This window comes from Camelus ferus, chromosome 6, assembly GCF_009834535.1.
Source record: "Camelus ferus isolate YT-003-E chromosome 6, BCGSAC_Cfer_1.0, whole genome shotgun sequence".
Taxonomy (NCBI): Eukaryota; Metazoa; Chordata; class Mammalia; order Artiodactyla; family Camelidae; genus Camelus; species Camelus ferus.
Genome location: NC_045701.1, coordinates 51810434 through 51837771, shown reverse-complemented (window position 1 = coordinate 51837771; position 27338 = coordinate 51810434). Strand labels below are relative to the sequence as shown.

Sequence of the window (27338 nt, the reverse complement as noted above, 5' to 3'; positions counted from 1 at the left end):
CTACTTTTTTTTTCCTTCTTTTTTTGATAGTAGCACAGTTTGTGTGAATGTATACTATCCTTTCTGTGTCCTGGTAGTCTGACATGAGAGACTATTGGGTTTTCATGTTAGAGTGAGAGAGTGAATAACTTGCCAACATAGGTTAAGGGCAGGAAATAAGAATCCTATTTAAAATTACATTTTTTATTAAGCTAGTGAGTATCTTACTAAAGTTAGTTAATTAGATGTTATGTTAAATACTGTGCAAGTTTACTGTGAAAATAAAACGTTTTCTTAGGGTGAAGTGTACTGTTACGGATGTTTACTGTTTTATAAGTCATCTTGTTAAATTCTTACTTTGTATTTATTTTTCTTACTGTGTAGAAGTAGGCTTATGTTATGACTGCCTAAAAAAAGAAGATGGTTCTGATGGTGGGTTTGAAGCTCTGGGTCATGGTTAGAGGCAAATTATTTTAAAACTCCTTTCTACTTTCATAGAAATGTTGCAAAAACTATGAAAGAAGTTTTTAAAATACTTTTAACTTTGTGAAAATAGACATAAAACAATGTTATAACTGGTGCAAGTATATAAATTCTAGTTCCAAAATTGACTTTTAGGTACAACCTCTGCCTTAGGCTTATAATGCATCTAGTATTCTTGTTATTTTTATTTTCATAGGCTCAGCATTTTTACTTTAACAATCATTTCCAGTGTTTTTGATGAGGACAAATGGAGTAGAATGCAGATTGACTTTGACTTCTTATTTTAGTTTTCCGTTCAGAATTTATAAAAGTTTCACCCCAACCTTCATTTTTTTAAATTTAAAAATTTATTTTTTTATTTTTAGTTGAAATAGAGTTGATTTACAATGTTGTATTAGTTTTTGGTGTACAGATTGGTGATTCAGTCACCTGTATACACACACATATTTTTTTCATATTCTTTTTCATTATAGGTTATTGTAAGTTATTGAATATATTTCCCTGTGCTGTATAGTAGGACCTTGTTGTTTATTCTGTATATAATAGTTGGTATCTGCTAATCCCAAACTCCCAATTTATCTCCCTCTCCTTACCCTTCAGTAACCATAAGTTTGTTCTCTATGTCTGTGAGTCTGTTCCTGTTTTGTAAATAAGTTCATTTCTGTCTTTTATTTTGGATTCCACATAGAATTGATATCATATGACAGTTGTCTTTTCTCTGACTTACTTCACTTAGGTCCATCCATGTTGCTGCAGATAACATTATTTCATTCTTTTTTATTGCTGAGTGGTATTCCATTGTGTATATATACCACATCTTTATCTACTCATTTGTTGATGGACGTTGAGGTTGCTTCCATGTCTTGGCTGTTGTAAATAGTGCTACTGTGAACATTATGGCGCACATTATCTTTTCAATTTAGAGTTTTCTCCAGATATTTGCACAGGAGTGGGATTGCTGGATCATATGGTAAGCCTATTTTTAGTTTTTTAAGCAGTCACCATACTGTTTTTCAAAAAGGCTGCACCAAATTACATTCCATACCAACCTTTTCTCCTTACCCTCTCCAGCATTTATCATTTATGGACTTTTAAATGATGGCCATTCTTACCGGTGTGAGGAGATCCTTCATTGTAGTTTTGATTTGCATTTCTCTGATAATTAGCAATATTGAGCATCTTTTCATGTGCCTATTGGCTGTGTGTATATCTTCATTGGAGAAATGTCTGTTCAGATCTTCTGCCGATTTTTGGATTGGGTTTTTTTTGTTTTTGTTTTTTTGTCATTGAGTTATATGAGTTGTTTGTATATTCTGGAAGTTAGGGCCTTGTCAGTCACATCATTTGCAAAGATTTTCTCCCAGTCTATACATTGTTGTTTTGTTTTGTTTATTGTTTCCTTTGCTTTGCAAACGCTTGTAAGTTTAATTTTGTTTATTTCATTTTTATTTCTATTGACTGCCCTAGGAGAACATTGCTACAATTTATGTCAAAGAATGTTTTGCCTATGTTTCCTTCTAGGAGATTTATGGTGTCCTGTCTTAGGTTTAAGTATTTAAGCCACTTTAAGTTTATTTTTGTGTATGGTGTGAGGGTGTGTAGATGATTTACATCACTCTAACCTTTAAATTGTGGTTTCAGACCAAATACACAGGAAGAGAAACATGAAGCTGATTAACAAGTGATGCTTGTGTTTTCAGGGCTTTGTTGCCAATTTAAGAGCTTAGTTCTGGATCAGATAAATTGGAGCAGGCAGTTTCACTTTGCTGCATTGGACTGTTTTGAGTATTTGTATACGTTTGAGTGTCATTAGAGAAGGCTATTGCTTTCCAATTACGTGAAGTACTGCTTAGGTTAGAGAGGGTAGACAACTCTCTGAAAAAGGCAAGATGAATTGAGGTCTAATGTAGCTCTGTTTCTGTTAAATGTCATAATCTCCCACTGAGATTTTGAGTAGTTGATATGGGAAGCCAGGCTGATAGCCCAGTCTATCCTTGGAGGTGTCGGACCCATGAGTCATACCTTCTAACATCTTTATAAAAATGAAATCGGATTAAAATGACTAACAGTGACTAATGTTTGTTTAGGTCTTTCACAATCAGTATATTATTTGTTTCTCACAAAAATCCTATGAGGTAGATGGGACAGATGTATTATCATCTCCAGTTTACCCAAAAGAAACCTACTGTTTGCTCTAGATCTTACCGTTAGTAGGTGGCACTGTGAAGACATGACTCCAGATCTTCTGACTCTATAATCTTTGTTGTTTCTACTATACCAAGCTGCCTTGGAACTGCATCTTTTAATTCATTGTTGTATACGTAGCCCTTAACACATTGCCTAGCACATAAATTCTATACCAGTTATGGGCAGATGGTCAGATGAGACTTTGCTGCCTAACCCCTCTGCTGAGAGGTGGGGGTTTTTTTGGACTGATTCGAATATATACATAAGCTTCAGGTCTCAGCATCAATTTTCAGAAGCACTTTTTCCTGGTTACCCCACTGGTTGTTACTCTTACCCTTATATTTTCCAAATTGGAGCCCAGGCTTGGTTTGCTTTTACTGTGGTGATGAATTTAGCTCATAGCCACTCTGCATTGTTAATAACTAAAAAGAGAAACTTTTTCTTGGTTGTTAGACACCCCTCCTGATGTGCCTTCTCTTATGCTCATTTTGTTGGAACTTCAGACTTACTGTTACCTAGATTAATCGTGTCCAATAGACTAGAGTTGGTAATGTTATTACAAGTTAAAATAAACAAAATGCTAATCATTATAAGCAGTAGAATAGCCTGCCTTCTGTAGCATTAGCTGGTTACATCTGTTTGCCTCTTTCTAACTTAAGCCACATCTTGAGAAGGATGTTTTGTGAACCGGTGTGTTACTTCTCACACACATGCACCCTCTTTTTTAGGTGCACTGTGCCTTCTTGCCCTTCTTTTTTAACCCTTCCTTTTATCAATATCAAGAAGAATCAAATGTGAGCATGACAGTATATTTTAATAGATATAACTTGCAATAAATTATTAACAACTTCTGCATTTTAAGGTTTTTAGCCCCTAATTGTAATTTACAGTGGAGATGCTTGGGTCCCTTACCACTTTTTTTTTCCCCCTGGAATAATTTCTTATTCTTTCTGTAGATCCATGGGTAGGACTTGCCTTCCTATTTGTGTCTCTCTCTTCCTTGCTTCAGAATAGATAGCCTTCTTTCCTACCTTTAAAAAAAAAAAAGTGTAATATGTGTTCATTTTAGAAAACTGTGACATAGGAATAAATGAAAAATTACATGTACGTCCTTTATCGAAAGATAAATATTGTTGTATATGTTTCTAGACTTTTAAAAAGTCATAATAATATATGTACATCATAATATATGTTATATATGAGCATATATAAGCACAGTATATATAGTATATATATAACATGTATATTTGATAATGTATGTTTTTCATATAACAGTATGTCACAAACAGCTTTTCATGTCAGTGAATATACACATTTAATATTTGTGTATTATTTCCTTGTATCATTGTACAATTTTTAATTCATTATTGTTGAACAAGCACATTGTCTCCAGTATTTCCCTATGTGTCCTGAAGGTATATCTCATATGGACAGATTTGGGGTCACTCTAACAGGCAGGCCTTGGGCTTAAAAGTGGGGCAAACACTACAGTACAGCCTCCTTCCATGGAAGAGAGAGCACCTGTCTACACATGGGCAACTATGTAGAAGGCAGCGTGGGAAGAACTTGCGCCACCAAAATTAAGGGATTTGGGAGGTGGCTGGGACCTCTTACACAGTACATGTATCCCTACCCTGTCCTTGACAATGGGCCCTTTAACTTGTTTAAATAATAAGGACCTAGTATGTTTAGAAGCAGTAGATTTGCTTTTACTTTTAAAGTGCTGTAGAAAACTTTTCTGTATTGATCTAAAAACTGTCCCACGGAAACTAAAACAGGACAGGTAAATCTTTGTAATTCTTTGTTGACGCACCAATACTACCCTGATACCTAAAGTACTGGACACATAAGGGGCGCTCAGTGAATACATGTTAAAATAATGAATGATTAATCTTTATTTTGAATTTTCATATGGAGGATATGCTATCAGTGACTCCCCCCTTACTATATTTTGTTCACATAAATTTGATAATCTTATTGGAAGTGGTTTCCTTGAAATCTACATAACTTATATACTATGTAATGTGTGTTTATAACCTCCTCTTTTCCCAAAAAGATTTATAATAAAAGTGAAATGAAGCGCTTTACTTTGCCCTTATCACAGGAAAAGGTACTGCATTCTGTTTTGAATATAACACTTTTCAATGTTTGTTTTTAAATTTTAAAAATATCATAACTTTATAGAAATTTGAAGAAAAGTCACCTATAATGTGAATTTTGTAATGAATCTAAAATTTTAACTACTATTAATTTTGTTGGACATCAAACTTTGAGCATATAGTCAAAGTACATAGTAACCAGAATGGTACTAAGTGTCTGGAATCTGTATATGGCATGTTGAAGAAATTAGCATATATCATCCATACATAGAAGGGAGCTTTTATGTTTTTATCTGAGCAGGGTTAAAATTAGAACTAGGCCTTCTGACTGCCATGGGTACTCAATACATACTTACTGAATAAATCAATGAATTTAGGTATCTGAAATTTGTCATGGGAGGAGTAGTCTAAATCAGTGTTACCTCACAGACCAAAATTGGGACCACTGAAGAGAAATTATAGGAAAGTAGATTTTGCTTATCATAAAAATTCTTCATACAACCAAAATTATCCTAAAAATGAATGTATTGGGTTGACCAAATGACTTCCATAGACTAAGTAGAAGAGAATTAATTGCTTTTTAGAAAGAAAAGTGAATTAGATGATTTCTAAAAGTTCTTCCAAACTGAGATTCTAATAGAAGAGTATCTTTGGAGTAGTTATAGTTTCAGTTTTGTCTGTTTTCTTTCTTCTTTCCTTCCTACCTACCTATTTACTTATTTTTATTGAGGTATAATTGACTTACAATATTATGTTAATTTCAGATGCACAGCAGAGTGATTTAGTTTTTTTATACGTTATAAAATGATCACAATGATAAGTCGAGTTACCATTTGTCACCATACAAATTTATTATGCTATTATTGACTCTATTCTCTGTGCTGTACATTACATTGCCATGACTTTTTTATGATCAGAAGTTTGTACCTCTTAATCTCTCTCACTTGTTTTACTTATTCCTCAACCCCCTCCCCTCTGGCAACCACTAGTTAGTTCTCTGATCTATGAGTCTATTTCTGTTTGGTTTTTGTTTTTTAGATTCCTCATATAAATGAAATCATACAGTATTTGTCTTTGTCTGACTTCCTTCATTTAGCATAATACCCACAAGGTCCATTCATGTCACAAATGGCAAGGTTTCATTTTTTATGGCTGAGTAATATTCACACACACACACATCCTGTCTTCTTTATCTAGTCATCTATTGGTAGACATTTGGGCTGCTTCCATATCTTTACATTTGTAAGTAAATCTGCAGTAAACAGTGACATGCATGTATCTTTTCAAACTGGTATTTTGGTTGCTTCACTTAGATACCCAGAAGTAAAATTGCTGGATCATATGGCAGTTCTATTTTTGATTTTTTGAGGAACCTCAACTGTTTTCCATAGTGGCTGCACCAATTTCCATCCCACCAGCAGTGCATGACGGTTTCCTTTTCTCCACATCCTTGCCAACACTTGTTATTTGTTGTCTTTTTTGATGATAGCCATTGTGACAGGTGTGACATTGGGGTTTTGATTTGCATTGCCCTGATGATTAGTGGTATTGAACATCTTTTCATATGCCTGTTGGCCATCTGTATGTCTTTGGAAAAATGTCTGTTCATATCCTCTGCCCATTTTTCAGTCGGGTTGTTTGTTTTTTTGATGTTGAGTTGTATGAGTTCTGTATAGATTTTGGGTATTAACCCTTTATGGGATATATATTTTTTGCAAATATCTTCTCCCATTCAATAGGCAGCATTTTTGTTTTGTTGTAAAACAAAGCCTTTAAGTTTGATGTAGCCTTATTTATTTTTTCCCCTTGCTTGAGGAGATATATTCAAAAAAATATTGCTAAGACCAATGTCAGAATGCACTATCTATGTTTCAGGAGTTTTATGGTTTCAGGTCTTACATTTAAGTCTCTTATCCATTTTGAGTTTAAGGTATATGTGTATGGTGTGAGAAAGCAGTTTGATTTCTGATTTCTAGTTTGATTCTTTTGCATGTAGCTGTCCAATTTTACAAGTACCATTTCTTGAAGAGGCTATCTTTTCCCCATTGTATATCCTTGCCTACTTTGCCATAGATTAATTGATCACATAAGAGTGGGCTTATTTCTGGCTTCTCTATTCTGTTCCATTGACTTATGGATCTGTTTTTGTGCCAGTACCACACCATTTTGATTACTGTAGTTTTATAGTATAAATTAATTAAGGAGTGTGATACCTGCAGCTTTGTTTTTCTTTCTCATGATTGTTTTGGTTATTTGGAATGTTTTGTGTTTCTATATAAATTCCAGAATTATTTGTTCTAGTTCCATCAAAAATGCCATTGGTGTTTTGACGAGATTGCATTGAATCTGTAGATTGCCATGGGTAGTATGGCCATTTTAACAATATTAATGTATCCAATTCATGAGCATGGTATATCTTACCATTTGTTTGTGTCGTCTTCAGTTTCTTTCATCAGTGTCTTACAGTTTTCTTACTACAGGTCTTTTACCTCCTTGGTTAGAGTTATTCCTAAGTATTTTATTCTTTTTGATGCAATTATAAATGGAATTGTTTTCTTAATTTCTCTTTCTGATAGTTAATTGTTAGTGTATAGAAACACAATAGATTGCAAAACAATCTTGAAAAAGAAGAACAAAGCTGAAGGTATCATGCTCCCTGATTTCAAACTATACTATAAAGCTAGAGTAATATATTAGTTTGTATCCTGCAGCCTTACTGAATTCATTTATTAGTTTTAATAGTTTTTTGGTGACATCATAAGGATTTTATCTATATAATATGTCATTTACAAACAGTGACAATTTTACTTCTTCTTTTCCATTTTGGATTCTTTTTATTTATTTTTCTTGTCTGATGGCTGGGGTTAGGACTTCCAAACTGTGTTGAATATAAGTGGCAAGAGTGAGCACCCTTGTCTTGTTCCTGATTTTAGAGGAAATGATTTTAGCTGTCAAATATGACATTGACTGTAGATTTGTAATATATGGCTTCTATTGTGTTAAGATATGTTCTCTTTATACCCACTTTCTGGAGAGTTTTTATCATAAATGGATGTTGAACTTTGTCTGAAGCTTTTTCTGCATCTGTTGAGATGATCATATGATTTTTGTTCTTCAGTTTTTTAATGTGGTGTATCACATTGATTGAGTTGCAGATATTGAACCATCCTTACGTTCCTGGGATAAATCTCACTTGGTCATGGTGTATGATCCTTTTAATGTATTGTTAAATTCAGCTTGTTCATATTTTGTTGAGGAATTCTGCATCTGTTCATCTTTAATTTTCTTTTTTTGTGATGTCTTGTCAGGTTTTGGATCAGGATGTTGCTGGCCTCATAGAATCAGCTTAGAAGTGTTCCTTCCTCTTCCATTTTTTTTGGAATAATTTGAGAAGGATAGGTGTTAACTCTTTAAATGTTCACCTTTCAAGCTGTCTGGTCTTAGACTTTGTTGGAAATTTTTTTTATTGATTTAATTTCATTACTGGTAATTGATCTTTTCATATTTTCTAGGTTTCATAGAAACCTAAAATTTAAATATGTTCAAATCTGAGCTCCTCCTCTGTGTTCCTTCACTGTCCTCCCCCTCCACTCATAAAATATGTCTATCTTCCTATGTTTGTGTTTGTGATCTTAGTGAATGGGATTGCAGTGTATACTCACTTGTGCAATCCAGAAATTAGGGGTTATCCTTGGCATGCTATTTCTTTGCATTTCACGTTAAATAGTTTGCTAGTTCCTATTGGAGACAGGCTTGGACTTGAGCATAGCAGAGGAGATAGAGGGAAGTTAATGGAATTGCTTTATATTTTTAAGCCATCACCATTTTCTGAGAGATCAGATGGGAAGAATGTGAAGGAAAGAATTCTTATGAAGAATGACTTAGGGTTTTGTACTTAAGCAGTAACTGGCTGCAGTAAATTTTATTTAGATTGGGAATATTTGGGGATGAATGGATTTGTGGAGCAGGGATAATTGAGTGTTCTGTGTTAGGCATATTAGGGTTGACATGCCTGTCAGGCTTCCATGGATTTAGGAGTCTGGAGCTAAGGGAGGAGAGATTTGTTATGTTAAAGCCATAAGACTACATAGGAGAATGTTATATAAAGAAATGGTTAACTTCCATTTTAGTATAGGTAACAGAGGAGTGAGTAACAAAGAGGCTTAGGCATGACTGAAGATTTTAAGAGAGAGGTATAAAATATTCCTTATAAAGAATAGGAAATCAAACCTAGTGGAGAAGTTGTAGTTTGAGGTTTGTGTTATGATTTGAAAATAAGACCAGTTCGTGTGTTTTTTATAATTTTTCCCCCAGTAACATTTAGTTATGAATATCAGTATGGAATTAGTGGATAATTGAGTTTAATCAGATTAGGATTTTGCTAGGCTAGTATGATAGAGGATAAGAGGAGAAAGGAAGTTAAGGATGTTTTCAAGGGAGTGACTATAAATAGTGGTGGATGATGGAACCCTAACAGCTAAGGGAAGATGTGCGGAATTGAGAGACATAATTAGTAGTTGTATGGGAATGCACTGGGTTGATAAGGTGGAAGAATTACTGGAATGGGACAACTAGAGTAAGTGAGCTGTAAAGATAGGTTGTGATCAGGAATTGAGATGTTTTAAATTAGGGTTCAGATAGAAGGCTAAAGAATGAAAACTCAGAGTAGATCTGGATATTGAAGCCTCTAAGAATGGTGCCTAGGAAGGGGGTAGAGAGGAACACCGTGAGCCAGGAGCCATAACATCTTAAATGAACAAGAAGAGGTGACCAAGAAGTTAGTAGATGATAGCTACAATAGGGTAGTACGTAATACAGTCTGGCTTGAGCTTCAGAAGAATCGTATTTCACCATTGCCTCTTTACACTCTTATGTTTCCTTAGTGCAAGATCATTTTACTTCTTTGAAATGACCATGTTTTCTCCTATCTTTACACTTTTGCCTGGAATTCTGCTATAATTCCTTACCCACCCCTCTCCTCCCAGGAAAGGCTCTCATCAGATCCCAGTGTAGATTTACTTTTTCCTGGACGCTTTCTCCAACCAGCTTTGACTTGGCTTAGAACCCTCCTGTGTTGTCTTGTGTCACCTTTGAGAGCATTTCTCACATTGTTGTATTTACTATCACTTACATGTCTTTCCACTGATAAAAGCTGAAGACAGGACTATTTTGTTTCATTCCATCCCCAGTATCAATAACAGTACCTGGCACATATTTATTAAATAGTAATATTTAGTATTCATTAATGTTTATTGAATTAGTGAACCAGTCAGACAGTGTTCCACAAACATTCCATTGTCAAATATTGAGAAATCTGGATTTTCTGTTGTCATGTTAAAGAATATTTTTGGAGGAAGGGAGCATATTTGAAATTCATGCCCTCAGTTGGCTTCATGGAAAAGTTTTGTAACCCTAAAAAATGCTGGAGGTTAACTGGGTTTAGGATGAGGGGCTTTAATGTGAAAAACAGTGAAGTGGAACACAAGAGCTGATCTCATTTATCTTCATGGTGACCATCTTGGTTGCCATAACATTTAGATGACTATCAATACTTGCCAGTTATATTTTTTTTACCCCAATTCAAAAAAAAAAAAAAATTGTCCTCCGGCTTCCTCAGTACTGAGACATACTGTGCCTTAAATCCTATCTTCCTGTTCTTTGTTGATAACTCAAGACTTTTCCTTTAATTATTTCTTAGTCACATTAAAATTTTTACACATGGGAAAGTTCATGGCCTATAAAACTGGCAGCTTCATAATATTGTTGAAATAGAAACGGCTTAGGAAGATAAGCATCTTTAATTTTTTTCTTGGTAAAAGTGGAAATTTAACTTTTTTACTATGAATTAAAAATCTAAGACAGGCGAGTTTCAATAAAATACTTCCTTGGTAGCAAATTGACTTGGAAATATTAAGAGATACAGTAAATACCTTGGCAACGAAAATAGAAACTTAAGTGTAAAAGCTCTTTTATGTATTTTATAGTGACGTTGATCCTATTTATTATTAGTTTACTTTTTCCACCCAGTAATTTTAATTCTTGATTAATAAAGAGTTAAGAGATAAACTATAGTATAATATTTTATTAGACTTCTGGGTGTTTAGTATATCCTTAAGTCTGAATATTAAAGTGTATAATAATAACAAACTAAATGAGTAGGAATCATACTTAGATCCTTTCGTAGAGGTGCTGTGGCATTTCTGTTAGTTCCTTTTATTAACATAATGCAGGATCTTCAAATTCTTTTGTGTTAAAGTTAAAAACGAAAATGCTTGAGAATATCACACTTAATTTGTTGAAAGGAAATGTTGGATTTCAGAAACCAGTGCTATGTATGACTCCACTGGATTATAGTGTGAAATTGTGTAGTTAAATTTCTGAAAGATCTCTTTAGTAAATTGAATCTGTAAAGTCTCTGTTTAGAAGATCTTTTTTTCTGAAAGCCTCTGTGCCTTTCATTATAAAAGAGCCTGGTACTGCTTTCTGTTTTAAAATTCCAGCTGGAAAATTACAGAGTATGAACATTTACCCATCAGTTCTGCATTTGGAGAGAGAAGACATATGTCTTCAAAAATGGAGACTTGACACTTAAGTATTTATCCTATCAGTGGGAGTTATACCTTATATTCTTTACTTTTCATTTCTATAATGACATAGAATATATTTTGGCTTCTGCATGCTGTAGCTGAATTTTAAAATACCATCTTTATTTTATGTGGTTCTGTGATTGTTCAAACCTTCCAATGATCTGTTTCTTTCTGAGCCTCTGAGAATGTCTAAAACAAGGCATTCTTGGTTCTTGCCTCTTCATTTTGGTTCTGTTAAATTGAAATATAACATATTAGTGTTGATTCTAATCATAAAAATTGACTTAGTGTGTCTAAAAGTACTGATATACTTAAATTTTAATTTTGTATATATTCTATTAAAAATAATAGATTTAATTTTAGTACTATTTTAGATTGATAGAATAACTGAGCAGATATATAGAGTTACATTCATCCACACCCTACCCACCCACGCAGTTTCCCCTTTTATTAACATCTTACATTAAGTTTGGTATATTTAGTACAATTATTGAACCAATATAGATATTTTATTATAGTCCATATTTACAGGAAGGTTCACTCTTTGTAAACAGTTCTGTGGATTTTGATAGATGCATAGTGACATCCACCAATATAGTTTTATACAGAATTGTTTCATTATCCTAAAAATTCCCCATGCTTCACCTATTCAGCACTCTTCCCCATACCCCTGGCAACCATTGTTGTTTTTACTTTCTATGGTTTTGCCTTTTCTGGAATGTCAGAATGTTATATAGTTGGACTTATACAGTATGTAGCTTTTCCATGCTGGCTTCTTCACATAGCAATTGGCATTTAACGTTTCTCCATGTGTTTTCATGGCTTGATGGCTCATTTCTTTTTATTGCTGAATAATATTCCACTGTATAGAAATAAATGCTGAAAGATCTTAGAAACTGGAAAAGACCTGAGGCAATTCTTCTGTCCAAGGATGAGGAAGAGGAGAGGTTAGGAGTGGTGTGAGGCTTCTGGCTGACCTCTCCCCACTTCTGTAAATACATTTGCAGTTGAGGGAGGGGTAACCAGTAACCAGGGGTGGGGGGTGTTAAAATACTTGTTTTCTCTTCCTGAAACTCCTCCTTACCCTACTTACGTGATTGATGAGGAAAATATGAACTTCTCATCACAAATATTTGAGATTGATGCTGTAGAAAATCCCGTTTTTCTTCTACCTTTCTGTTTGTGACTTTCCCTCTGTGTCCTTCTCCTCCATTCTATTCTTTTTCTTATACTCTATGTGTTATTTCTAAAAATAGCCCTTCTAAGCCTCTCTTCCCTACATTCTTTGTTATTCTTCTATTCCCTTCCCTTTTTCTTTTCCACTTTCTTCTTTCCTCTGGTAATATGACCTACTTAGCCTAGCAAAGTAAGTATAATCATACTTTTCTGTTTCATCATATGCTCCTTATTTTTTATACCAAGTATGAAAATTCAAATCTAATATAGTGAAATGAAAGATGTTATAAATTACTAAATTGTATTTCCACATATGATGTACCACTGGGTACAGTGAGAATGAGCACTTATATTAGTGATGACAATATAATGTTTCATTGCTATTAGACTATTTTGGCAGTGTGTGTTGATGGCCTTATGTTCATATTTATACCCTTGACCTAATAATTTTATACCTTAGCATCCATTTGAAAGAAATAATCTTAAATAATGAAAAGACTATGTGTAACATCCTTAATGTCTGGCAGTAAGGGAGAATGATTATATGAACTATTATATAGCCATTTAGAATTATGTATAGCACAGAGAAAGTACATAACTTTAAAAAAAAAAGAATAAAAATTTGTACCTACAGTAGAACTTGGCAGACATAGTTTAAACATCCATGGTTGGTGAGAGTATAAATCACCATAATTTTCTTCAGAGCAATGTGGCAATACATCCGTTTAAAATCCACATATCTTTCAACCTAACAGTTATGCTTGTGGGTTCCCTTACTGATAAACTTTGATATGTGCTGAAATCTTTGCAGTGATAATCATTGCGCACTAATTATACTAAGTCTGTCCATGATATTTTGTTAAGTAGTAAATAGTTTCTCTTCTAGGAATTTATTTGAAGGAAATAATCAAATAATCTATGGATATATATAAAGCTATGATATATATTTATATCCCTCCATTTATAATTCCAAAATAATGATAAAACCCTGAATGTCCAAAAACAGCAGGTAAGTTAAATTAATTATATATACCACCAATGGAAAATTAGGCAGCATTGCAAATCATGTTGTAGAAGACTGTGATGGTACATCCTGTAAAACACATATGCAGTTGAGCACACATACACAGAGCAAGAAAGGAAATATGTATGCTAATTGTTGACTTTTTTCCTCTGTATAGTAAGATACAGATAATTTGGTTTTTTATTTTCCTTTAAAGGCCTATAAAATATATAAAAACTATGAGTTTTTCTTTGATTAAGAAAAGTCAGTGTAAGAAAATACTTGGAGGAAGGACACCAAAATTTTAAACAATAGTTGACTTTCGATGGCAGGACTAAAGGTAATTTGTGTGTGTGTGTGCGCGTTTTTTCTGTATTTTTCTCTAATGGGAAAATAAGTATACTCATTTCATTAGAAGTAAAGATTTTGTTGATTTTCAGCTTTGATAAAAGCCTGATTGATAAGCAATAATTAATTTTTGTTTTTACCAAGTAACTTTTATATAGTTGATAGACTTTTTAAAAATTATACTTTCATTTTTATTTTAGGCCAGAAATATACATACAGGAGAGTTGGCTGCAGTAAAAATTATCAAATTGGAGCCTGGTATGTATTAAAGCTCTCAAGATAATTTTCGAAAACTTTTCTTGTGCAGTTTATAAGTATGAAATTTAAAAGGAGTTTCCATATTTCCTTCTGTATTTCCCTTCTTCCAAAAGAGATCTTTTATGTTGTCAGGGCAGTGTATTTCCAATACAGTTGTATTAAATTTAAATTCCATTGGAGGTTGTTCATTAAGGATGAATTTGATGCAGTTTTGTTGCTAAATGAAGTTTGAAATATGCACATTCAGAAATTGGAAGACAACGATGTTAAAGTAAATTTCTTTTAAGATTATAGTGAATTACTTTAACTACAGTTTTAGCTTTTATGAGAATTTGATTAGTAAAGTATTGATTGATTTGGGGGGAATATTTGGTGAAAGTCAAGATAATTATATTTTATATGTCCGCTGTTCCCTGGCTAATTGATAGAGGTTTAATAACTCTGGTCTTAGCCTAATGCTTATTTTTTTATACCTCTATCTATTGGAAGGCTGTTTGTTTTAAAATGTACTGAGTAATTTGCTTTGAAAATAAAGCTACTATATAAAACCTGAAGTGATTTTGTTATTTTGATAACCTAAAAGTTTCTAATGAGAACAGTAGTAGCTTTCCTTTTTCTCTAATTTTTTTTAACTTTAGTGAAGTACACATAACATAAAATTTACCGTTTAAACCATTTTCAAGTGTACAGTTCAGTGGTTTAAAATACATTCATAGTGTTGTGCTTCTACCATCACCACCATTCACTCCAGAACTCTTTTCATCTTATAAAACTGAAACTCTGTACCCATTAACAAATAAATTCCTGTTAGCCCCTTCCCCACAGCCCTTGGCAGTCAATTCTACTTTTTTTTTGTCTCTGTAAGTTTGACTACTCTATATGTGGAATCATAACAGTATTTGTCTTTTTTGACTGGCTTGTTTTGCTTAGCCAGGTGAAACAGTCCTCAGGGTTCATCCATGTTGTCACATATTTCAGAGTTTTCTTCCTTTTCAAGGCTGAATAACATTCCATTGTACATATATACCACATTTTACTTATTCATTCATTCATCTGTTGATGGACACTTAGGTTGTTTCCACATTTTAGCTATCGAGAATAATGCTGCTATGAACATAAGCATGTAAATATTTCAAGACCCTACTTTCAGTCTTTTCAGTATATACCCAGAGTTAGAATTGCTAGATATATAGTTATTCTTTTGTTTTTTGTTTTTTTTTGGAGTACCAGCATACTGTTTTCCACAATGGCTTTACAATTTTATATTCCTACTCATACTACAAGGGTTCCACTTTTTCCACATCCTTGCCAATGCTTTTTTTCTGCTATATTTGTTATAGCAGCCATCCTGATGGGTGAGAGGACGATTCTCATTGTAGGCTTTTTTTTTTTTTGCATTTCCTTTTTGATTAGTATTGTTGAGCATCTTTTCATGTGCATATTAGCCATTTGTATATCTGTTTTGGAGAAATGTCTGTTCAGTCCTTTGCCCATTTTTGAATCAGGTTTGTTTTTTGTTGTTGTTGAGTTTTAGGAGTTCTCTTTACATTCTGGACATCAATCCCTTATCAGAAAAATGATTTGTAAATATTTTCTGTCATTCTGTGGGTTGCCTTTTAATGTGTTGATAGTGTCTTGGTGCACAAAATGTATACATTTTCATGAAGTCCAGTTTGTCTATTTTTTCTTTTGCTGCCTGTACCTTTAGTGTCATACCCAAGCAATCATTGGCAAATCCAATATCATGAAGCCTTAGCCCTATATTTTCTTCAAAAAGTTTTATAGTTTTAGGTCTTGATCCATTTTGAGTTAATTTTTATATATGGTGTTAGGTAAGTGTCCAACTTCATTCTCTTGCTTATGGATATCTGGTTTTCCTAGTATCTTTTGTTGAAAAGACTGTCCTTTCCCTGTTGAATGGTCTTATTAGTACCCTTGTCAAAAATCATTTGACTCTATATGTGAAGGTTTATTTTTGGGCTCTCTATTATATTCCATTGGTCTATAAAGTGCCTGTGTCACACTATTTTGATTTTAGTAGCTTTGTAGTAAGTTTTGAAATCGGGAGGTTTGAGTCATCAGCTTTGTACTTTTTCAAGATTGTTTTGGCTAATCAAGGTCCCTTGAGATTCCATATAAATTTTATTATTAGTATTATTATTTTAATTGAAGTATTGTCAGTTATACTGTGTCAATCTCTGGTGTACAGCATGTCCCAGTCATACATATACATACATATATTTGTTCTCATAATCTTTTTCATTAATGGTTATTACAAGATACCAAATATATTTCCCTGTGCTATACAGAAGAAATATGTTTTTTATCTATTTTTATATATAGTAGTTAATATTTGCAGATCTCGATCTCCCAAATTTATCCCTTCCTACTCCCTTTTCCCCTGGTAACCATAAGATTGTTTACTATGTCTGTAAGTCTTTTTCTGTTTTGTAGATGAGTTCATTAGTATCTTCTTTTTTCTTTTTTTAGATTCTACGTATGAATGATATCATATGGTATTTTTCTTTCTCTGGCTTACTTCACTTAGAATGATGATCTCCATGTCAGTCCATACTGCTGCAAATGGCATTGTTTATTCTTTTTTATGACTCAGTAGTATTCCATTGTAGAAATATACCATAACTTTTTTTTTTTTATTGAAGTATATAGTTGGTTTACAACGTTGTATCAATATTTGGTGTACAGAGTAATGTTTCAGTCATACATGTATATACATATATTCATTTTCATATTCTTCTTCATCTTAGATCACTACAAGATATTGAATATAGTTCCCTATCTTATACAATAGAAACTCATTGTTTACATATTTTATATATAGTAGTTAGTATCTGCAAATCTCAAACTCCCAATTTATCTCTTCCCAGCCACTTCCCCCCTGGTAACCATAAGTTTGTTTTCTATGTCTCTGAGTCTGTTTCTGTTTTGTAAATAAGTTCATTTGCCTTTTTTTAGATTCCCCATATGAGTGATATCATATGGTATTTTTCTCTCTTTCTAGCTTACTTCACTTAGAATGACTGTCTCCAGGTCCATCCATGTTGCTGCAAATGGCATTATTATATTCTTTTTATGGCTGAATAGTATTCCATTGTATACCACAACTTCTTTATCTACTCATCTATCAGTGGACATTTAGGTTGTTTCCATGTCTTGGCTATTATATATAGTGCTGCTGTGAACATTGGAGTGCGTGTATCTTTTTGAATGAGTTCTCTCCAGATATATGCCTAGGAGTGGGATTGCTAGATCATGTGGTAACTTTATTTTTAGTCTTTTGAGGAATCTGCATACTGTTTTCCATAATGGCTGCACCAAATTACATTGTAGGAGGGTTCCCTTTTATACACAGCCTCTACAGCATTTATCATTTGTGGACTTTTGAATGATGGCCATTCTGACTAGTGTGAGGTGATACTTCCCTGTAGTTTTGATTTGCATTTCTCTGATAATTAGCGATATTGAACATCTTTTCATGTGCCTGTTGGCCATTTGTGTGTCTCCATTGGAGAATTGCTTATTTAGTTCTTTTGCCCATTTTTGGATTGGGTTTTTTTTTTTTAAATTATTAAGTTGTATAAGCTGTTCTTATATTCTGGAAATTAAACCTTGGTCAGTCGCATCATTTGCAAATATTTTCTCCTATTTCATAGGTTATTGTTTTGTTTTGCTTATGGTTTCCTTTGCTGTGCAAAAGCTTGTAAGTTTACTTAGATCCCACTTGTTAATTTTTGCTTTTATTTCTGTTGCCTTGGTAGACTGCCCTAGGAGAATATTACTAAGATTTATGTCAGAGAATGTTTTGCCTATGTTTTCTTCTAGAAGGTTTATCATGTCTTGTCTTATGTTTAAGTCTTTAAGCCATTTTGAGTTAATTTTTGTGTATGGTGTGATGGAGTGTTCTAATTTCATTGATTTACATGCTGCTGTGCAGTTTTCCCAACACCACTTGCTGAAGAGACTGTCTTTCCGCCATTGTATAGTTTTGCCTCCTTTGTTGAAGATTAATTAACTGTAGGTCTGTGGATATTTTTCTGGGCTCACTATTCTGTTCTGTTGATCCATATGTCTGTTTTTGTGCCAATACCATGCTGTTTTGAGTACTGTAGCTCTGTAGTATTGTCTGAAGTCTGGGAGGGTTATTCCTCCAGCTTCATTCTTTTTCTTCAGTATTGCTTTGGAAATTCTGGGTCTTTTGTGATTCCATGTAAATTTTAGGATTATTTGTTGTAGTTCTGTGGAAAATATTCTGGGTAATTTGATAGGGATCGCATTAAATCTGTAGATTGCTTTGGGCAGTATGGCCATTTTAACAATCCTGATTCTTCCAATACAAGAGCATGGGATATGTTTCCATTTCTGTAAATCATCTTTAATTTACTTAGTCATGTTTTGTAGTTCTCCATATAAATTTTACAGTGGGTTTTTCCATTTCTGAAAAAAATATCATTAGAATGAGAATTACTAATTTTTGACCAGGTGAGTAAATATGTGGTAATCTGTTCATTTGCTGCTTCATACAGTTAGACATGTAGAGTAATTGTGTGACCATGATTATCCCAAACAATTTCTGAATTGGCAGTTAAAATGTTTTTACACTTAAATACAATATTTTGATCATTATGTGTAAGACTCTTAAGAGATATTACTGAGGTAGCATATGTGGCAACACTTTAAAAATAAGCTTTCAGATATGGCACAGTATCCTTTTTTCCTGGATAATAGAAATTGTTATAATAATGCTATTTTAGAGTCCTTTTACTAAATTTCACCTAATAAGTATAGAATGATCTCAAAATCTCATTAACATACATGTAAGGAATATAACAAAACTCTGCAAGCATTCACCCCTCCTAGAGTCACTTGAGCAAATATTCAAGTTATGTTCAAGGAACATTTATAGTTTGGATAATGAATGGGCTGCATTCACAAAGGAAGCAAAGAAATTTATCCCTTCTTTGCCTTTAGTGAGTACACAGGGCTCATCTTATATAGCACAATTTCACTTATTCAACTTAAAGGTATGGCTTAATTTTAATTAAGTTCATGTAATGAATTAATGAGTATATTTTTAAAATCCTACAGTTCTGACTTCTCAGTAAGCCATAAAAAAGAAAGTATATCATTATATGATGTTATTATTTAACATATCAGGATTAGTTGCTGGGACCATAAATTAAGACTCTCTGAAAGGTTAGAATTTCTCACTGCCTTGCTTTTTAAAGTTGCTGCCTTTATGTTAGAGTTCACTCATATACAAAAAGTGACTAATATTTAAAATCCTCCCCCAAAAAGGCCGACATAGAAATCCCGTAAATGCTTGATGGTGTGATTTTAATGTTTGGCCATTTTAATACTCCGTTAATTGCTTATGTGTATGCTTTGCTCAATATTGTCAGGTTATTAGTCTTTTGCTATTGATTTTTTTTAACAATTTTTATTTTTTATACAATTGTTAAAGTTTATACTCCATTTACAGTTACTAAAAAATATTGGCATTATTACACATCTTGTATGATACATCCTTGTAGCTTATCTTACACCCAGTAGTTTGTACCTTGTACTCTCCCACCCCATATTTCTCCACCAGTCCCTACTGGTAAGTACTGGTTTGTTCTCTGTACCTGTGAGTCTACTTCTTTTTTGTTAATAAGTTCACTAGTTTGTTGTATTTTTTAGATGCCACATATAAGTGATATCATAGTGTATTTGTCTTTCTCTGACTTATTTCACTTACCATAATGCCATCCAAATCCCTCCATGTTGCTGCAGATGGCAAAATTTTGTTGTTTTATGGCTGAGTAGTATTCCATTATGTGTGTGTGTGTGTGTGTGTGTGTGTGTGTGTGTGTACCACATCTTTATCTGTTCATCTGTTGATGGCCACTTAGGTTGCTTCCATATCTTGGCAGTTTTAAATAATGCTCCTATGAACATTGGGGTGCATCTGTCTTTTTGAATGAGTGTTTTTGGGGTTTTTGGATATATGCCCAGAAGTGGAATTGCTGGGTCATATGATAGTTTTATTTTTATTTTTTTGTGACGCCTCCATACTGTTTTCCACAGGGGCTGCACCAGTTTACATTCCCACCAACAGTGTACAGAATTCCCTTTTTTCCACATCCTTGCCAACGTTTGTTATTTGTGTGTTTTTTGTTTTGTTTTGTTTTTTTGATGATAGCCATTCTGACAGGTGTGAGGTGATATCTCATTGTGGTTTTGATTTGTATTTTCCTGATAATTATCAGTGTTGAGCGTCTTTTCATGTTGCCTGTTGGCCATCTGCATTTCCTCTTTGGAAAAATGTCTTCAATTCTGCCTATTTTTTAATAGGGTTATTTGTTTTTTTGATATTGAGTTGTATGACCTGTTTATATATGTTGGATATTAATCCTTTATCAGTCATATCATTTGCAAATATTTTCTTCAGAGGGTTGTCTTTTTGTTTTGTTGCTGGTTTCCTTTGCTGTGCGAAAGGTTTTAAGTTTAGTTAGGAATTGGACACAGAGTGAGAAGCTAGAAGTTTTTAAGAGTTAGAAAACATAAAGAAAAACTAAATAGAGATAAAGAATACAGTAACTGAAATGAAAAAGTACTAAAAGGAATAAACAGTAGACTAAATTGTACACAGGAACAGATCAGTGAGCTGGAAGACAGAGTAGTGGACATCAGTGCTGCTAAACAGAAGAAAGAAAAAAGAATGAAAAGAAATGAGGACAGTTTAAGAGACCTCTGGAACACCATCACATGCACTAATATTTGCATTGTAGGAGTCCCAGAAGGAGAAGAGAGAAAGGGCCTGAGAAAATATTTGAAGACATGGAAGCTGAAAACTTCCCTAACCTGGGAAAGGAAATAGTCACCCAAGTCTGAGAAGCACAGAGAGTCCCATACAGGATTAAGCAAAGAGGAACACACCAAGACACACTGTAATTAACATGACAAAAATTAAAGATTAAGAGAAAATTTTGAAAGCAGCAAGGGAAAAGCAACAAATAACATTCAAGGGAACTTTTTATATATATATAAAAATAGACCATTCCATCCAAAAGAAACAGAATACACATTTTAGTGCACGTGGACCATTCTTCAGGATAGATCACGTGCTAGGCCACAAAACAAGCCTCAGTAAATTTAACAAAATTGAAATCACATCAGGTATCCTTTCCAACCACAATGCTATGAGATTAGAAATCAAATACAAGAAAAAAAATTGCAAAAAAAAAAAAACCTACACAAACACGTGGAGGCTGAACAGTATGCTACAGAACAACCAGTTTATCACTGAACAAATCAAAGAGGAAATTAAAAAATACCTAGAGATAAATTAAAATGAAAACAGGAAATCCAAAACCTATGGGATGCAGCAAAAGCAGTTGTGAGAAGGAAGTTTCTTACTGATTTTTAGATGCTATTTATACTTTGAAAATAATGACTCTTCATATGTTTCAAAAGTTTCCCCAGTTTGTCTTCTGTCTTCGTACTCTGCTTATGGTCCTTTTCTGTGTAAAAGTCTTTTCTCCTCTTAGGTAAATTTGGCAGTTCTCCAGTATTCCTCTTTTCCTCATACTTAGGCTTTTTTTGCTAGACAATTCTAAAGCTGTTTAACTGCATTTTCTTGTAGTTTTTTTCCCTTTTTTTCCTTCCAACATTTAAATACTTGCTCCATCAGGAACAATTTTGTTCTAAGTTGTGAAGCAGAGCTTTCATCTATTCTTTTTCAGATGGCTAGACAGTTTCCCAGAGCTGTTTACTACAGACTCTGTCTTTTATTCACAGGTTTGAAATGCCCCACTTGTCATGAACTAAATTTCCATGTAAGCATGGGTTTTGTTTTCTGTTCCAGTGATTTTTTTCCCCCTCCTGTTTGTAGTTCAGTATTATCCTATTTTTGACTGCTCTGACCTTTCATTGCATTTTATAATCTTCAGTGCTTTTATTTTTTAGTCATTTCCTTTCTGTTTTCATAATTTTTTCCCCAGGAGAAATTTAAAACCATTTTTCTCAAAGTGAAAAGAGAAAGACTTGTGAAAATAATTTAGAGGACTTGGCATTTGACAATAGTAAGGGTTTTTCTTATTCAGATATTCAGGAAATATTATAGCTTTTGCCACATAGATCTTCATATTTATGGTAACTCTTGCTATTGTGAATAGCGTTTTTTCTCCCCTTATACTCTAGTTGGTTACTGTTGATATTTATGTGAATTACTGATTTAATGGTTTTATTTTCTGATAGTCTTACAGAATTCATATTTTTTCTAATAGAATTAGTATTTTTAGTATTGTTTGATGCCCTTTTTGCTTTGCATATAACTTTGTCAAACATTGATATTGCCAACCCTCTTTTCTTCTTGTTTGTATTTGTGTAGCACATAACAAATGGATAATGCCCTTATATTTGTGCCTATCATTCTACTTTAATCATTTCTGGGTCATTGTTTTTAGGTATTTCTCTTGTAACTAATTGTATTTAAGTTTTATTTTATAACCCAGTCTGAATCTTTTTCCTTTTAATAGATGAGTCAATCACTATTTTATTGTTTAGTAAGATGATTGATCTTCTCTGTTGTGGCGGTTTTTTGTTTTTAATTTTTTTTGAAGCTTTTAAACAAAATATGGCCAGAGGTTTCTTTTATTTTTATTGCTGATAATCTAAAAGGCACACAGTCTGTAGTTTTATCAGAGGATGACTTTTAAGACTTGGAATAATATACTTAAATTTGGGTTTTTAATTTGTCAACTTAAGAAATGAAATAGTCATTGACTTCCTTGTTAAGATGTTGAACTTTATATTCCTTCCACCTCTTCATCTTCCAGTTTTCAGATGTTAGTTTATTTGAAGGTTTTAATCTCAGAGGTTTTTTTTTTAATTATACTGGGATATGAGTATGCATTAGTTTGCATATCTTTTCTTTTGAAAAATTATAAAATATTTTTTAGACTTAGTTTTATATTTAAACAGATTCAGTAGTCACTACTTGTCCTTTCATTCCATATCCTTGTCACTCTGACTGACGTATTTTCTGTCAGTTGTTAAGTTGGATCATACCATCATACAAATTTTCCTATTAGTATCAGGAATAATATAATTTTAATCTACAAATTAATTGTTCTTCTCAAACCTGCTTTTCCCTCAATCTTCTCCATTTTGCTAAGCAGTTAGCCAAGCCAGAAATGTAGGCATTGTCCTTGATTTCTCTTTCATTTGCACTCCAGAGTCATTCTGTCAGCAAGTTCCTTCAACTACACCTCCAGAACAAGTCCTGAATCCATCTACTTCTCTTTACTATCATCTCCACCCTCTGGTCTCCCTGTTTCCTCTCCCACACCTCCCATCTGCCACCATCTAGTTTGCACAAAGCCACCAGAATGATCTTTCTAGTTTGCACAAAGCCACCAGAATGATCTTTTTAAAAACACTAGTTAGATCATAGTGCTCTCCTGCTTAATACCTTTCTGGAGCTTCCAAATTCCACTTAGAACAATATTCAGACTTTCAACCTTGCTTATAAAACCCCATGTCATCTGTCCTGTCTACTTCTCTGAGTTCATCCTATACCTTTTTCTTTTTCCCACTCTGCATTTTTCCTTTTTGAACAGTCCAAAATTAAACTGGCCCTTCCGTTCTGCCTAAAGTACTGTTTTTCTTGATCTTTGCCCAGAGGGCTCCTGGTCATTCAGATTTCAGCTTAAATGTTATAATCCTGAGAGACCCATTTCTGACTATCTAATTTAAAGTAGTCATCCAGGCCTTTGTTATTTTAGTTCTCTGCCTAGGACATGTGGCTGCCTGACACTTTTCTTATTTATTTATATGTATTTGTTTAATGTCTGTCTCTCCTAGAATGTAAGAACCATGAGAATAGTGATCTGTCCTTACTGTTACATTTCAGCACCTGTAACAGTATAGGCACATAGTGGGCACTCAGTAAATATCTTTCTACAAACAGGTGTTATAAATGTCTTTCAGTTGCCTTTGAATAAGAATGACCAGTTGACTAGGTATAGAATTATTACATCATACATTGTTCACCTGTCCTCAAAAATCTATAGGCATTTTTTCCTTTGAACATTGTTATTAAAAACTGTAAGGCTTGCGTGGTATTTTCCCTGTTGTAGGTGACTTGCAGCTTCAGCCTGATTGTGGCACTATTAATGCGTATCTTCTCTAATCTGTGATACTCAGAAAATAAGGCCTTAATATTTATTATGTCTACAGATTTCAGTTTATGATTAATAATAATTCTGATTTTAGTAAATTTAGTCAATAACAACTATAAAATTAGTCATCTTAGGAATAAGTTTTCTTATACTTTAGATATACCTTTCTTTTAGTAGTTGCTTTAGTAGTTTCATTTATTTTCATAATCTGTGCTTTAGAATTTGAGAAATTAATCTCCTGTTTGTGACAGTGATTTTATTCATTTGGTTTGTTTCATTACATTTTATTTTTGGATTTGTTTTCGTTTTTTCCACTTAAAAAATGTTTTCTGTGTTGACCATAGGTTTTTATATCTTTTTTTTTTTTTTTTAGCATTTCCAGTAAAGCCAAAGTAGATGGCATTTTTCACATTTTTGAAATAGACTTAAGGGAATATTTAGGTTAAAAATGTGGTTATTTTAACAAATTTTCCCAACATTCAGTTCAGATGCTTTAAGTAATTCTGGAGACAACTGTATATCAAAAATGAATTCTTGATTGTACTCAGCAGCTTTTTAAAAAATTGCTCTAAAGCCGGTATAATGCAAAAGTGATTCCCTGTATTAATTTAACAGATGAGCTGGTTTAGAATTTTATTTAGACGTGAAAAGATAATTATTTGCCAACATGACTTAGAAAAAGCCTTGCGTCTGATAAAATATAAACAATTTTTTTAAAGTAAATGATGTCTCAGCTGTAAACTTAATTATACTTTTCACCCCAGTTAAAAATAGATTATTGAAATTTATAGTAACTTTAAAATCCTGAATTTTATTAAAAATTTACTGACTTGTTCCTGGTAATTTACTTTTATAATACTATTTTTAAAATTTCACTGAAACATTGCTTTTGAGGTTCTTCCTAATACTTAAAAAATCCTAATGTGAACCTTAGGGTTAAGAATAAAATAGATTACCACAGAGAAATGGGTTTTTTTAATTAGCCACAAAAGTAATTGATAGAGAAAATGAGTGAGCATTCCTCCCTGTATTTCTGTTGCCTTTGTATGTATACACAAAGCAGATGGTTATTTTAAAAAATGACAGCCATTTCTCTATCTCATTTTTATAGTATATACTTATTAAGTATAGGCACCATTTTATAAATGGTGACATTTAAATAAAGTTTACTTACCAAGTGAGTAGTATTGAAAATAAACAATACAATTGATACCATTTTTGAGTTTTATTTGCATTTTCCATCTCTTTGGTCAGGCAACTGCCCTAGAAAAGCAGGCAGATACTATAATGATGCTTGTGTCCATGTTTCCTGTTTGTGTCTAAATTTCCGCCTACCCTCTAACCCATTTTTCAGATGCTTGTTTTACTCAACAAGTCTGTAGCTGGTATTAGCAAACAGCCAGAACATGGCCAAGCTTCTAGGAAAGCTGATCATCAGAATCTTACTTTACCTTCCCCTCTCTTCTCTCCTCCCATTACCCCTTGTTTATGGTAAAACTACATGATAGTACTTTAAAGGTTTGCGAATTACAGTTTGTTTAAAACTGTGAGCCGTGCATACCGGGATGGAGTTTAATAAAAATCATTGGCCAGAGTGATTAATGCAATATACTTCTTTTGTTTGCTTGTTTATTTTTAAAAATGCTAAATTGGAAATATTCATGAAATAGTCTAGTATATTTACATAAAATAACAAGTTAAGTATATTTTGCTTGATTGGACAGTTTTCAGAATAAGTGAGAATCTTTAAATATCTTTGAATAGATGTTTAAAACTTTTTTCAGTTCTTAATGGTATCTCATCTTGTTTCCTGGAAGTATAAATGGAGAAAGTAGAGTAAATTTTTTAAAATCAGAAAGTGTATGAAGATTTAAACAGCCATTAGTTTGCCTTGTTAATGTTCTTGAAAAAAATCCCTAAGTAGGAGCTTTGGCCAAATAGGACAACTGTCAGCTATTCTGGTTAAGTGGTATGTTTGTGCTTTTCAGTATTTACTTGTATTTTAAAATCTAACAATCTAATTTTGACTTTTTAAAGTAATATGTATATTTAAACATTGGTACCCTATCTTCACTGTTTAAAAAGTTCAAGTCTGAATTGGTGGAAAATGTTAATTTGAGGTCACATATTCCTACAAAAAATGTTCTTTTATTGGTTTTAAATAATTGATGCAGAAAACATAAAGGCTAAATAGACATTTTCTGCCGTTTAATAGGTAAAAATCACTTGTAATGCTAGGATGCTCTGTTTCATTTAGATTCCAATGTCCTTTTGGTAAAATTGAAATGAAGATACTTCTTTTTACTCTGTAGTAAAAAAAAAAATGAATTTCAATATCATATTCTAAATTAGTGAATTTAAAACTGGTGGGGATTTTCTGTCTTGATGTTTTCAGACTCTAAGATAGGTATCTCAAAGAAAATGTTTTTTTAGAAATGACTTATTTATATTCTACATCCATTTTGCTCAGTGGAAAAATTCATATTTTTTTATTTGCAACCAAAACAGTCAAACTGATAACATAGCCACTTGTCACTACATTTTTTCATGGACATTTAAATATTAACTGACAGAATACTTAGCATTGGACAAATTGGTTTTCTGAAGATAATACTGCCAGTTTATTAGTTGTACAGTAAAATCAATTTTCCCTTCAATATCTACTTTTTAACATTGATTTCATTTCATAAACTTCAGAAATGTATTTAGAACTTAGTGCAGAAATCTTTTGCCATTGCTTGACATTGCAAGTATTAATTAAAAGATCTACTTTTTGCATTGTAATTTTGCTATAAATAATGTTTGGAAAGAGAATTTTTAAAACTTAAATATCTAACTATAATGAAATGGTTAAATAAATTAATCTATATTTACATAATTTGAAATTATTTTTTATTTTGATAAAGAACACACAATCCTTTACCATCTTAACCATTTTTAAGCACATAGTTCTGTAGTGTTAAGCATATTTACATTATTGTGAAACAGACCTACAGAACTTTTTCATCTTGCAGAGCTGAAACTTAACATCTAT

General features: G+C 32.9%; 1 protein-coding gene across 4 annotated transcripts in view; it reads left to right on the top strand.

Annotated features, from left to right (window-relative positions):
• The window catches only part of MAP4K5 (mitogen-activated protein kinase kinase kinase kinase 5), a 112783-nt gene that overhangs the window by 7748 nt on the left and 77697 nt on the right, over positions 1 to 27338 (top strand). For all 4 annotated transcript variants that reach the window (XM_032482007.1, XM_032482009.1, XM_032482010.1 and 1 more), the window contains exon 3: positions 14063 to 14120. In XM_032482007.1, coding sequence (XP_032337898.1) covers positions 14063 to 14120 — 58 coding nt within the window. The remainder of the gene's footprint in view (positions 1 to 14062; positions 14121 to 27338) is intronic.